The sequence below is a fragment of the Aulonocara stuartgranti genome (assembly GCF_965226115.1).
Source record: "Aulonocara stuartgranti genome assembly, chromosome: 9".
In the NCBI taxonomy this organism is placed as follows: domain Eukaryota; kingdom Metazoa; phylum Chordata; class Actinopteri; order Cichliformes; family Cichlidae; genus Aulonocara; species Aulonocara stuartgranti.
In genome coordinates, this window is record NC_138960.1 from 32,596,438 (window position 1) to 32,609,486 (window position 13,049).

Consider the following 13,049-nt stretch of genomic DNA (forward strand, 5'->3'; position numbering starts at 1 on the left):
CATAAATGAAGCAAGTCTCGATACGCGCTTCGCGGAAACGCCCCCTCCATTACTCGACACACGCTCCGAAGCCTCGATACAGAACGTCCCATCACTAGACAGAGCTGCTTTTTCATCCAAAGAGAGTAAAGTTCTAAACTTAGACGAGTGAGACGAACGTAAAGTATCGATCATAAACCACTACCAACGTCCTGATCGATATCTGCATCGATCTGCCCACCCTTGTCTCCTGGATCGTAGCTGAGATCAGCGTGAACCACGTGGGTCTCTGCTCCCTGATCTCTTTCCTGTGTTTGGAAAGAGTTCCAGCTTCATCGCGGAGTTTCTCTCGGTTTGTGGGCTCATCTAAAGGTAAGCACCGAGCTAACTTTACTGTGAGTTCAGTTCATGTTGAGTTTAGCTCCTGAATGAGGTCTTCTGCTGCTCTCCTCGGTGTCTGTTCACAGTTTATTGTGAACACGTTGAGAGAAGAGTGAGAGAGTGTTTGGAGAAAAACACCAACTAACCATTAGCTCAGCATGCTGGGAGAAGTTGGAGCAGAAAAGTCTTTTCATTGTCCCTGCAGCTGTTTTTCTGCCTGCACCAAACCTCTACAGCCTCATTTCTATTTGAAGTGATAACAGGAAATGGATGAGAGCGATCTGCTGCAGTATCAGGGTCACAATAAACTTTATTGTCCAGCTGCTGTGGATGAACACATGAGAGGAAGTGAACTCCTACAAAGTCTCATTTTAATGAGTGTGGCTGCTGTAAAGTGATGCACAGGAAGATGTTAACAAAAACTAATGAAACAGAGATGAAAGTACCGTAAATGTCGGGCTATAAGCCGCTACTTTTTGCACAAGCTTTGAACCCTGCGGCTTTTAGTCAGGTGCGGCTTTTCTATGGATTGTCCGTGATTTTTGTCATATCGTAAGACGATTTGTTTTGTGTGTTCCGCTGTTGTACGGTGTTGTGCCAAAAAGTGATTGTCTGCCAAAAACTGATTTCCAGTGTTTCTGTGTATTTTTTATGTGTAATATCTTTACGTATGTTCGTAAATAGACTTCGGTGAACAGGGGATACAAAGGGGTTACATAAAGAATTAAAAAATTATCTGTTTTTTAAGTATCTTTACAACTTGTACTTACATTATAACCAATCCGGTCCTTTATCCCCACTTAAAATATTTTTACAGAACTACTGTAATATTTGCTGACATTTCTGCTGTCCTGTTGGGCAACTTACTCTTACAAAATACATTTTTAATGTTAATGAGATTTTTTTTACTGCATAAATAAAGGTTATATAAAAGTCGCTGCCAAAAACTGATTGCGGCTTGTATCTTGCTACACGAATGTTGTTTGTGGCTCAAGATGACTTTATGTCATCCATAAGGGATGCATTTGACATATGTTTAACATATTATAGCCCAACAAGTTACTTATAGCACTTTAAATATGAGCAATCGCTTTTTGGCAAATACCGGAAATCAGTTTTTGGCAGACAATCACTTTTTGGCACAACAACGGCACTACGTTGCCTGGCGGAAGGATCGGGGTTCAAGAGTGGTATGTTAGTCACATGTCCGTCCGCCAGGCAACGTAGTGCCGTACGAAGTAGCGCGAAAAACAAACTTCAAAGTAGCGCTACGCGTTCAGCGGGAGGCGTGGATGACGAGCGGCGATAAACTTGCAAGTTATGCCCAAAAAGCAAGTTATGCCCAACTCCACCGGTGGATTCTGACAGCGTGGAAAAGTGTGAAAACATCCACGATCACCAACGGATTTTGAAGGGCTGGACTGCTGCATGATGGAGAGGAGGACACCGCCACGGCCCTTCTGAGGGTGTTCGACTCTGACACTGACAATGAGGATTTCTTTGGTTTTGAAAGTGACAACGAAGGAGAGAAGAAGAGTGGATGACGAAGCCATCATGAGCCTGTTTGTATCCGACACTGGAGAAGAGGACTTTGGTGGTTTTAGTGCGTAGGAAGAAGAGAAAGATGTTGGTGAATGACTGACTTTTCTTCTTGTTAAAGCTGTGTCACTGCACCTGAGCCTAAAAGGTAGTCCGAATCTATTGTTCTGGTGTGCTGTAGGTTATTGTTATGTACTACATGTGCAAATATGTACCCATAACTTGTTTTTCAAAATATTAATAAAAGTGATGTCTCCAAACAGCCATCTCTTTCCTGACAATTCCCTTTGTGCATATTCTCTTACATATGATAAGTCAACATTGAAACACCTGCGGCTTTTGGTCAGGTGCGGCTAATGTATGTACAAAACAGGATTTTCCCCTGATGTTAGCTTGTGCGGCTAATATTTAGGTGCGCTTTGTAGTCCGGGAAATACGGTAAACAGTGTTCATATTTGGAAGCACAGAGAATAAAAATATATTGTGGTGGTTAATGTGCAGCTCTTGGTGATTTGGGAGAATCATGTTTTTAATCATGTTGTGGATTGAATGTTGGGTTTGATTTCATTTTATCTATACATATTTTGTCCACTTGTGATCCTTCTGATTGATTTTTTTTTTTTTGGTTGACTTGAACCATGTGAAGGTTTAAAGCTGCACTTCCCCCAAAAAGAATAAACTATAATATTGAAGAATGTAAAAATGTCTTCCTGTGTCAAACACAGCTGCAGTCAAAGGAGGAAGGAAAACTGGTTAAAACTGTTGAATGTGTAAGTTTAAAGGCCCCATCATTAAAGCACAGGTAGATCTGAGTATAATTACAATTCTTCTTTCTATGAAATGAATGTTCAGCATCGAGTGAATTCAGATGTTCTGTTCAGTTTTCTTTCCGTAGTGAAAGTTCACAGCAACAATCGTCTTAAACTGCTTCATATTGTGATCCACTGTATGGTTTATGATGGAGACCCTGAGTCTGGTTCAGCTGCTTTGTTGGGGTCTGTATGTTAAAGAGTCTGTTTGCATGGTGGAGGTGGTAGGACTGGGGGCCTGAAGGAGTTGAAAGTGTGGGGTGGGGGAGTAACAGGTCTGTCCCTGTTTGTGGAAACCACAGGAGGAGCTGTTCAGGCTGTTGCTGGGTGTGAATTGTTGATGGAGTCTTTAAACTTGTAGTTGCTGTTTTCCAGACTGAAGCAGAGTCGTTAGCTGAAAACTGGTTTTAGAGGTTCATTCAGGACACCTTCTCAGGCTCTTACAGCCTTACCTGTATCATAACAAAGTGTATAAACCCCAATCCACCTTTAACATGGTCCTTCTCCCAAACCTTCAAATAGGACTTTCTGGCCCTGTCATAGTAAAGGGCTGCTTAGAATATTAGAGCCAATGTCACAAAGTTCCTCCTGAAGTATAAGTGAGTGAGAGAGTTTCCTCACTTTGCAGCACAACACGTCTCACAAGATTTCTACAAGCAATCAGAGTGAAATTTGTACTTTGTGTTGTCAGATGAACATATGAGACACTTTGACTCTTCAGTGCAGTGTGGAGCCTAACAAAGATCTGTTTTGTGTCCCAGCTGATCAGCAGGAGGAGAAGAGTCTGACGGAGCAGCAGAGGAACATTTTCAGCCATCTGGACTCAGCTGAGTCACTACAGAGGAAACAATGAGCTCAACACAGGAGGTGAGGAAAGTATCACAGTTTCACCAAATAATCAGTCACGTCTAAAACTCTCATCCTCCCAACCTGTTATATGACTGTGTTGTATTTTATTATGTACTATGTTTTTATTTTATATCTATTATGTTTACAAACATCAAGAAGTCACAAGCAAAGAGAAACCACACCACAGCACATGTTTAAATAAGGATATTCATCAAAATTATTTATTAATGAAATTTCAAAACCTTTTCAATCACACAGAAAATACATGTGCAAAGCAACACAACAGTAGCCTGATATCAGACAGAACTGTCACATGATACTAAACATAATGAAGCGCTTCATTATAATTTGTAGATTCAAGCTGCTCTTCATATTTTGACCAGCAGATGTCACCAAAGAGGACTGTTGAAAAGCTTCAAGTAATGACAGTTTGTTCCACGACTGCATTTCACTGGGTTTTGATTATCGATTAAAATTGATTGTAGCTTGGATAACATGATATCAATTCATTAAAATCCTGACTTGATTTTTAAATATAAATTAATTTTGCCCAAAACGCCAGAATCTCAGGTTAAACCTCAGAAAATTTCAACAACCACCAAACGGCTAAAACAGTAAATGAGAGCATGTGCACGGATTCTGCACAAAGACGTCCGTGCCGTCGGGGCTGAAAGCCGGCTGCTCACTGATTCTGATGCGTTCTCAGTTCCTTTATGTTTACATCTTTCTTGGCGCTAGGTTCTGAAGCTGCAGGTTTTGTCACTCTCCAAACAAAACTGACTGAACCAGCAGCAAAAGAAGACTGTTGTTTACAGCGCTGCCGGGTGCTGTTTCTTTTTTGTTATTGTTTTGCTTTTTGTTTCTCTTTTTTTTTCACTCCCAGCAACAAAGCCTAATTTCTGCTGTTCAATACAGAACAAATGTAAAGTTTTTGAAATTATGCAAAATTTCAAAATGCTTAGCTGAGCTGTGTCTGTAATAAAACCTCTGTAACTTTGCTCTGCTTCACTTCAGCAGCATCAGGTAATGTTCATATGTTGATTAATGGTTTTCTTTCGTGTTTGATCCACTGCAGAATATTTTTAAACCCAGGCCAGAAAATTCTCCTTCATGTTTTTCTGTTTTATCCTCAGTTACTTTGACACAAAGGCATCTGCTGTGATGCTTACACCTCTGATGAAGTCTCACACATGTCAGCTTTCATTTTAGAAATATAAAATATGGATAAGTACATAGTGATCAGAATTCTAATATTTCTGATTGTCTGAGGCAAAATTTCCCCGAATCGAAATCAGTGATGATGCTCAACCCTACATTTCACTCACTGCCTGTGTTTGTATCTCTGTCACTGCAGGACCAACATGGAGCGAGAAGTCAGCGCTCTCAGGAGGCCGACAAACCTCACAGAAGAAAGGGGGAGAAGAAATACAGCTGTGACGAGTGTGGGAAAGATTTTACTAAGAAGGATTCACTAAAAACCCACCAACTCATCCACACTGGAGAGAGACCGTTCAGCTGTGACAAGTGTGGAAAGTCTTTTACCCACTCTGGAAGCTTAAAAACACACCAATTCCTCCACAGTGGCGTTAAACCATACAGCTGTGATGAGTGTGGAAAGGATTTTAGCCAACATGGACACCTAAAAACACACCAGCTCATCCATAGTGGAGTTAAAGTGTACATCTGTGATCAGTGTGGGAAGTGTTTTTCTCGGAAGGATAGCTTGGAATATCATAAACGCATCCACAGTGGAGTTAAACCATACAGCTGTGACGAGTGTGGAAAGAGTTTTTCCTGGAAGGGTAGTCTAAAAAAACACCAACTCGTCCACAGTGGAGTTAAAGTGTACAGCTGTGACGAGTGTGGGAAGGATTTTCTTAGGAAGGCTTCACTACAAAACCATCAGGTCATCCACACTGGAGAGAGACCGTTCAGCTGTGACTTGTGTGGACAGACTTTTTCCTGGAAGGATGCTCTAAAAAAACACCAAGTCATCCACAGTGGAGTTAAAGCATACAGCTGTGATCAGTGTGGCAGAGCTTTTACTCAGCGTAGCAGCTTACAGAGTCATCTAGTTTCCCACTCTGGAATTAAGGCATACAGCTGTGACATTTGTGGAAAAACTTTCAGCCGGCTAGGGACCCGAAACAGACACCTACGCATTCACACCAGACATGATGTGTACTGTTGTGGTCAGTGTGGCAAAGAGTTTGCTACAAACACAAACTTACAAAACCATATTATTACCCACTCCGAGGAGAGACCTTATAAATGTGACCTGTGTGAGAAGACTTTTAAAACTCCATATTACCTGAAAGATCACCAACAGATCCACACCAGAAAGACACTCTCCAAGTGCAGTTACTGTGAGGTATGTATTTTTATTTTTATGTTGTGCTTTTAGTCAGACTCTCTGAAACATCTGTTAGCAACGTGTTAGCATTTCTGCTGCATTGAAAAGCAGCTCTGAGTGATTATTCAGATTTGAATTACAGTATTTTAGTGGTAGCAGTTGAGAATTATATTAGTGTTATTGTAGTATTGTTTCTATTATAGTTTTTGCAACACATTAAGCTGAGTATTATAATGCAAAAAGTAAATGGATGTTATTTTATGTCTTGTCTTAGTCCTGGATGTTGACACAGATGATGTTTTGTTTTTTGTCATTTTCAGGTGACGTTAGCAATAAAAATATTGAAGGACTGACTTACACTGTCTTTGTGTCTTTGTTTAGAAGCAGAGCGACACAGATGGATCCAGTTCTCAACCCTGTCATCGCTGTGGTGGTGGGAAAGACTTTCGTTGTGACCTTTGTGGGAAAAGTTTCAGACATCAAATCACCCTAAAAAGACATCAACGTAGACACACTGGAGACAAAATGAACTACTGTAAAGAATGTGGGAGAGGCTTCCCCACAACAAGTGAGTTAAAACAACACGAACTCTATCACAATGGGGTTAGAAAGCACGTCTGTGATCAGTGTGGGTCATCCTTCACCACTGCAACTCACCTTAAAAAACACAAATTAGTCCACACAGGAGAGAAACCATACAAGTGCAGACACTGTGACAAAAGCTTCTCACAATCAACTAATCGTAACTATCATGAACGTACACACATGGAAGTAAACTACAGCTGTGACCAGTGTGACAAGAGCTTCAGGAATTTCAGTTCATACTCCGAACACAAACGATCCCACGTTACTAATAAACTGTTTCACTGTTACCAATGTGCCAAAATATTCACCACATTGTCTGCTCTGTGCAAACATCAGCGTGATCATGCAGGACTGAAATCACTCCCATCTCTGTGAATCTGCAGAGACAGAAAGATCCTCGTCTGGTTTCAGGGTCAGACTTAAAACCCTTGAAATCAGGCTCCACAGAGTTCACAGTGAATCTCCTGTAAAGATCTGATGAGGCAGCTATGAATGAAAATGTGCCTCTCGTTACATTTTAAGCTTTCTAAACTGTTCTACTGTAGTGTTGGTGTTGAGTGGTTAGCTTTGTTCCAGCAGTTGAATCAAAAAATCTGTTTCCTCTTATGTTTTTATTGAATGTATTTTGATCCATGTGTTTTTGTTGGGTGTTTTTTTTTTTTTTTTTTTGTGTGTGTTCAGGTTGTTTGTGTTATGAAATCCTTCAACAGTTAAAACAAATTTGAAATGTTAAATAAAGAAATGGTTTAATGACAAAGAGTTTGACCCATGATGTCATTTCCTGTATATCAAACCAAAAACTGACGTGACAAATGTTCTCAGTGACACAGATGGAGGTTTATCAGAGGAGACTTGGCTGTTCTGACACTAAACAGGGTTCCTGCAGCTTACTGAAAATCCTGACCTGAAATTTATGAAAAAATAAGATCATCTTTAAAATCTTTTAATTTTTTAACAAAGTTGCTGTTGGTATTAAACATTCTGATTTGTGTTTGTGTGTATAAAAAAGATTAATTTTGGAAAATAATCTGTTAGGGGTTCCGAAAGAGACTCAGGCGCAGGCCAGGGTTTCCCTTTAAGCGAAGAACAGTGCGTTTATTCACAGTGAACACAATCACCAAGTGGCTATGTACAATGTGCAGGGGAAACGGGTCCGGGTCGCCAGGGTCCGTGGGAAACAGGGTTAGGGGAAAAGGTGCTCCACACTTTCTGTACAAAAGCTCCTCCTCAGTCACTCCTCTCAGAATCCGGTTCCAAAAACGATCTAAACACAAAAGGTCGGGTTAGCGGGATAATAACAAAGGGCTTTCAAGATACAGGTTGGCAGATACACAAGTTTGACTGACGCTGATAGTTCAACGATCCAGCGAAGACTAGTGCAGACTCGCCATCTAAGTAGTGCAGTAATCAGCTGGGATCAGCGGCCGGTGTGGTGATGAGCAGGTGTGTGGGCCAGCAGCGGGAGCCCGCAGTGAGCATCGCCGTGGCGAGAGAGAGAGAGTGAGAGAGAGAGAGGGCGAGAGAGCAAACAAACCACAAACATATTGCCCAATAGAGGATTGACCAGCAGGGCACAGGGACCATGACAGTACCCCCCCCTCAACGGGAGCCCCCCGGCGACCCACCAGGCTTACCAGGATGAGACAGATGGAAGGCCCGCAGCATACGCTCGTCCAGGACAGCGGCCCGCGGAACCCAGGATCGCTCCTCAATGCCATAGCCCTCCCAGTCCACAAGGTACTGGAAGCCACGCCCGCGGCGGCGAGAGTCCATAATCCGCGTGATGGAATAGGCGGGCAAGCCGTCCACAAGCCGGGCGGGCGGAGGGGGCCCGGAAGGAGGGCACAGGGGGCTATTCTGTACAGGTTTGATTTGGGAGACGTGGAACACATTGTGAATCCTCATGTTGCGGGGCAGCCGGAGTTTCAGAGAGACGGGGTTGATCAGCGCCGAAACCTCAAAAGGACCAATGAAGTTTGGGTTGAGCTTCTTGGACTCAGTCCTGAGAGGAACAAAGCGCGTGGACAGCCATACCTTTTGTCCCACGCTGTATGCTGGAGCTGGTGTGCGGCGGCGATCTGCGGTCTGTTTGGTTCGGTCCTTCGTGCGCAGCAACGCCGTCCGTGCGGCCCGCCAAGCTCGTCGGCACCTCCGTAGATGGGCCTGGACAGATGGCACAGAATGCTCACCCTCGACAGAGGGGAAGAGAGGCGGCTGGAAACCCAGTGAGACCTCGAAGGGAGACAGACCAGTGGCGGAGGAAGTCAGACTGTTGTGGGCGTACTCAATCCAGGGTAGTTCATCACTCCAGATGGACTGGTTGGAGGACGCTGTGCACCGCAACATTGCCTCGAGCTCCTGTTAGCTCGCTCACACTGACCGTTGCTTTGGGGATGGTAACCGGAGGTCAGACTGACCTTTGCTCCTAATGAGGAGCAGAATTCCTTCCAGACGCCAGACGTGAACTGGGGGCCTCTGTCAGACACAATGTCTTCCGGGATCCCATGCAAACGAAACACATGACGGGTAAGCAGTCGTGCGGTCTCCATGGCCGTGGGAAGCTTGGGTAGAGCTATGAAGTGGGCAGCTTTAGAAAAACGGTCCACGATGGTAAGTATGACAGTGTTGCCTGCTGATTGCGGCAGTCCGGTTACAAAGTCCAAAGCTATATGGGACCACGGCCTGGACGGAGTCGGCAGGGGATTGAGCTGTCCAGCGGGCGGCTGATGAGATGGTTTATTCCGGGCACAGGTCGCGCAGGCGGAGACGTACTCCCGAGCGTCTTTAGTCAGAGAGGGCCACCAGAAGTAGCGCTGGAGGAAGTTGATAGTGCGGTGGACCCCTGGGTGGCACGTAAAGCGGGCAGTGTGGGCCCATTGAAGCACTTGAGAACGTACTGATTGAGGGACGTAGAGCCGTTGGGCTGGCCCGCCTCCCGGATCCGGTTCCAACACCTGAGCCTCCCGAATGGCTGCTTCGATCCCCCAGGAGATGGCGCCCACGACACAGGTGGCGGGGAGAACGGGAGCGGGCTCAGTGGTGTCCTCCGAGACTGAGAACTGACGGGACAGGGCATCGGGTTTGACATTCCGGGAACCGGGTCTGTAAGAGATGGAGAAGTGGAAACGGGTGAAAAACAGGGCCCACCTGGCCTGTCGAGCGTTGAGCCTCTTAGCTGATTGTAGGTATGCCAGGTTCTTGTGGTCTGTCCAGACGAGGAAAGGCTGAGCCGTGCCCTCCAACCAGTGCCGCCACTCCTCCAGGGCTAGTTTTATCGCCAGCAGTTCCCGATCCCCGACGTCATAGTTTCTCTCTGCAGGGGACAGACGGCGGGAGAAGAAGGCACAAGGGTGGAGCTTACCGTCCTTCCGTTGCGACAGAACCGCTCCAACCCCTGAGTCGGACGCGTCGACCTCGACCACAAATGGCTGCGTGAGGTCGGGTTGGATCAGGATGGGGGCTGAGGCGAATCGTTTCTTCAGTTCTTGGAAAGCTGCCTGAGCTTCTTTGTTCAACTGAAAAGGAAGCTTGGGAGAGGTTAGCTGGGTCAGCGGCAAGGCAACTCGGCTGAAGTCCCGAATGAACCGCCGGTAGAAGTTGGCAAATCCAAGGAAACGTTGCAGTTGGTGCCTATTAGGAGGTTCCGGCCACTCAACAACGGCTTTTACCTTCACAGGGTCCGGGCGGAGGTTTCCTTGGTCGATTATGTACCCCAGGAATGCAACGGTGGAGACGTGGAACTCACACTTTTCTCCTTTGACGAACAATCGGTTTTCGAGGAGTCGTTGCAGGACCTGTCTGACATGGGTCTCGTGCTCGGATTGGTTTCTGGAAAAGATCAGGATGTCATCTAGATAGACAAAAACAAAACGGTTAATGAAGTCTCTGAGCACGTCGTTCACCAGGGCTTGGAACACCGCAGGGGCGTTAGTGAGACCAAAGGGCATGACAAGGTACTCGAAGTGGCCGAGGTGGGTGTTGAAGGCGGTCTTCCACTCATCGCCCTCACGGATGCGAACCAGATGGTATGCGTTTCGCAAATCCAGTTTGGTGAAAACAGTAACCCCCTGGAGGAGCTCGAAGGCAGAACTGAGGAGCGGCAGAGGGTATTTATTTTTTACTGTGATGTTGTTTAATCCGCGATAGTCAATGCATGGCCGGAGGGTTTTATCCTTCTTTTCGACAAAGAAGAAGCCTGCCGCGACTGGAGAGGTGGAGGCCCGAATGAGGCCGGCAGCCAGGGATTCCGTGATGTACTTGTCCATAGCGTCTCGTTCTGGAAGTGAGATGCTATATAGCCGACTGGTGGGTAAAGGAGCTCCCGGGAGCAGTTCGATAGCACAGTCATAGGGTCTATGCGGAGGGAGTGACTGGGCGCGGGCCTTTTGAAACACCTCAGCTAGGTCGTGATAAACAGAGGGCACATTAGTTAAATCAGCTGATTCCAATACCCCAGAAGAGGGCGTTTCAACGCTTGGAGGCGAGGCTGCTTTAAGGCAGGTCATGTGGCAGTCCTCCCCCCACCCAGTGACACGCCCCTTCAGCCAATCTATGTGAGGGTTGTGCTGTTGTAGCCAAGGATGGCCGAGAACTAGTGGAGTGCGAGTTGCTTTAAACACCAAAAAACAGATTTCTTCAGAATGATTGCCAGAGAGGGTGAGCTCGACAGGCTCCGTCACCAGAGTGATGTCTGGAAGGCGTTGACCTGACAATGCCGTAACACGTAATGCATGAGGCAGGGGCTCCAATAGTAACCCAAGTTGCCGGGCTAACTGACAGTCAATAAAGTTTTGTTCCGCCCCAGAGTCGATTAACACCGATAGGGAGCGGCTCTTAGAGTGAATGGAAAGCGTGGCCGGTAGTGTTAAACGGGGAGGAGCTTCTTCCTGGCTCAGCTCGCCCACCAGTACTCCTACCATCACTGGCGGGCGCGCCCTTTTGCCCGCGAAGGGCAGGTAGCCACAACATGTCCCCTGTGACCACAATAGAGGCACTCACCGGCGGTAATCCGGCGCTGACGCTCCGCCGCGGTGAGATGGGAGCCGCCCAGCTGCATGGGTTCCTCTCCGTCCCCGCTCTCGTGAGTCCGGGAGGGGCCGGCATCCGCCATGGCGCCGGTGCCAGAGATTCCCGCAGCCTCATGGAAGTTGTAGTTCCGCTGCGACCGGCGAGCCCGTAACCGCTCATCCACCTTAATGCACAGGGACATTAGCTCATTAAAGGAGGCAGGGAGATCACGCATGATTAGCTCGTCCCTTAATTCTTCTCTGACATTGTTCAGCAACGTGCTCCGTAGCGCCTCCTGATTCCACCCTGCCTCTTCTGCCAGAATCCAGAAGTCGATAGCGTAATCAGACATGCTTCTCCTACCTTGTTTGAAGTTGAGGAGACGGAGAGCAGCGGCCTCTGCCCCGGTGCCTGGGTTAAATACATTCTTAAACTTGGAGAGAAAGTCAGCGTAGGTGATGACAGGATCAGAGTTTAACACAACCTGGGCCCACTTTAGTGCACGGCCCCTCAGAAGTTGAACGAAATAAGTGATCTTCTCCCCATCGTTGCCATGAAAACGCTGCAGCTCGCGAAACGTCAGAGACACCTGAGCCAAAAAGCCGGCGCATTTGTCAGACTCACCCGAGAATGGTTCCGGTGTGGGTAAAGGTCCGTCAGACGGCGTACCGACCCGCGGTGAGCTACCTGACGCTACGGCGGGCGGTGCCGCCTGGGGAGCCGGGCTGGGCGGCTGGGGATTCCCTGGTTGCGCATTTCCCTCCAGCGGTATTAACTGCGCCACTGCCAGGGTCAATGCGGCGACATCCTGCCGTAGCTGCCCGAGCATTTGTTCATGGCGGGCCAGCGCGGCTTCCTGGGCGGCCAGAGCCCGGCCCACGGGGTCCTGTCCTGCTGAGTCCATAATGGCTGGATCGTTCTGTTAGGGGTTCCGAAAGAGACTCAGGCGCAGGCCAGGGTTTCCCTTTAAGCGAAGAACAGTGCGTTTATTCACAGTGAACACAATCACCAAGTGGCTATGTACAATGTGCAGGGGAAACGGGTCCGGGTCGCCAGGGTCCGTGGGAAACAGGGTTAGGGGAAAAGGTGCTCCACACTTTCTGTACAAAAGCTCCTCCTCAGTCACTCCTCTCAGAATCCGGTTCCAAAAACGATCTAAACACAAAAGGTCGGGTTAGCGGGATAATAACAAAGGGCTTTCAAGATACAGGTTGGCAGATACACAAGTTTGACTGACGCTGATAGTTCAACGATCCAGCGAAGACTAGTGCAGACTCGCCATCTAAGTAGTGCAGTAATCAGCTGGGATCAGCGGCCGGTGTGGTGATGAGCAGGTGTGTGGGCCAGCAGCGGGAGCCCGCAGTGAGCATCGCCGTGGCGAGAGAGAGAGAGTGAGAGAGAGAGAGGGCGAGAGAGCAAACAAACCACAAACATATTGCCCAATAGAGGATTGACCAGCAGGGCACAGGGACCATGACATAATCTTTTAAAGTTGTGGTTTGAGTTGCTCAGTTTCAGAGTTTCCTTTGTTGGCACTGCCTCTCTTC

General features: G+C 47.0%; 2 protein-coding genes across 7 annotated transcripts in view; one reads left to right on the plus strand and one right to left on the minus strand.

The window, feature by feature from the left end:
* Positions 1 to 6,870, plus strand: part of LOC309713963 (uncharacterized protein) — a gene marked incomplete at its 3' end in the record, with an annotated part of 42,687 nt that extends 35,817 nt beyond the window's left edge. For 4 of the 6 annotated variants that reach the window (XM_082545961.1, XM_082545960.1, XM_082545959.1 and 1 more), the window contains exons 2-4: positions 3,470 to 3,575; positions 4,912 to 5,928; positions 6,292 to 6,870. In XM_082545961.1, coding sequence (XP_082402087.1) covers positions 3,558 to 3,575; positions 4,912 to 5,928; positions 6,292 to 6,870 — 1,614 coding nt within the window. In that variant the 5' untranslated portion in view covers positions 3,470 to 3,557. Of the gene's footprint in view, position 1; positions 352 to 3,469; positions 3,576 to 4,911; positions 5,929 to 6,291 lie in introns of those variants that run through there. The other 2 variants (XM_082545963.1, XM_082545958.1) reach the window with 2 other exon arrangements.
* LOC309713968 (uncharacterized protein) overlaps positions 1 to 13,049 on the minus strand; it is a 138,763-nt gene that overhangs the window by 111,530 nt on the left and 14,184 nt on the right. The gene's annotated exons all lie outside the window — the stretch shown is intronic.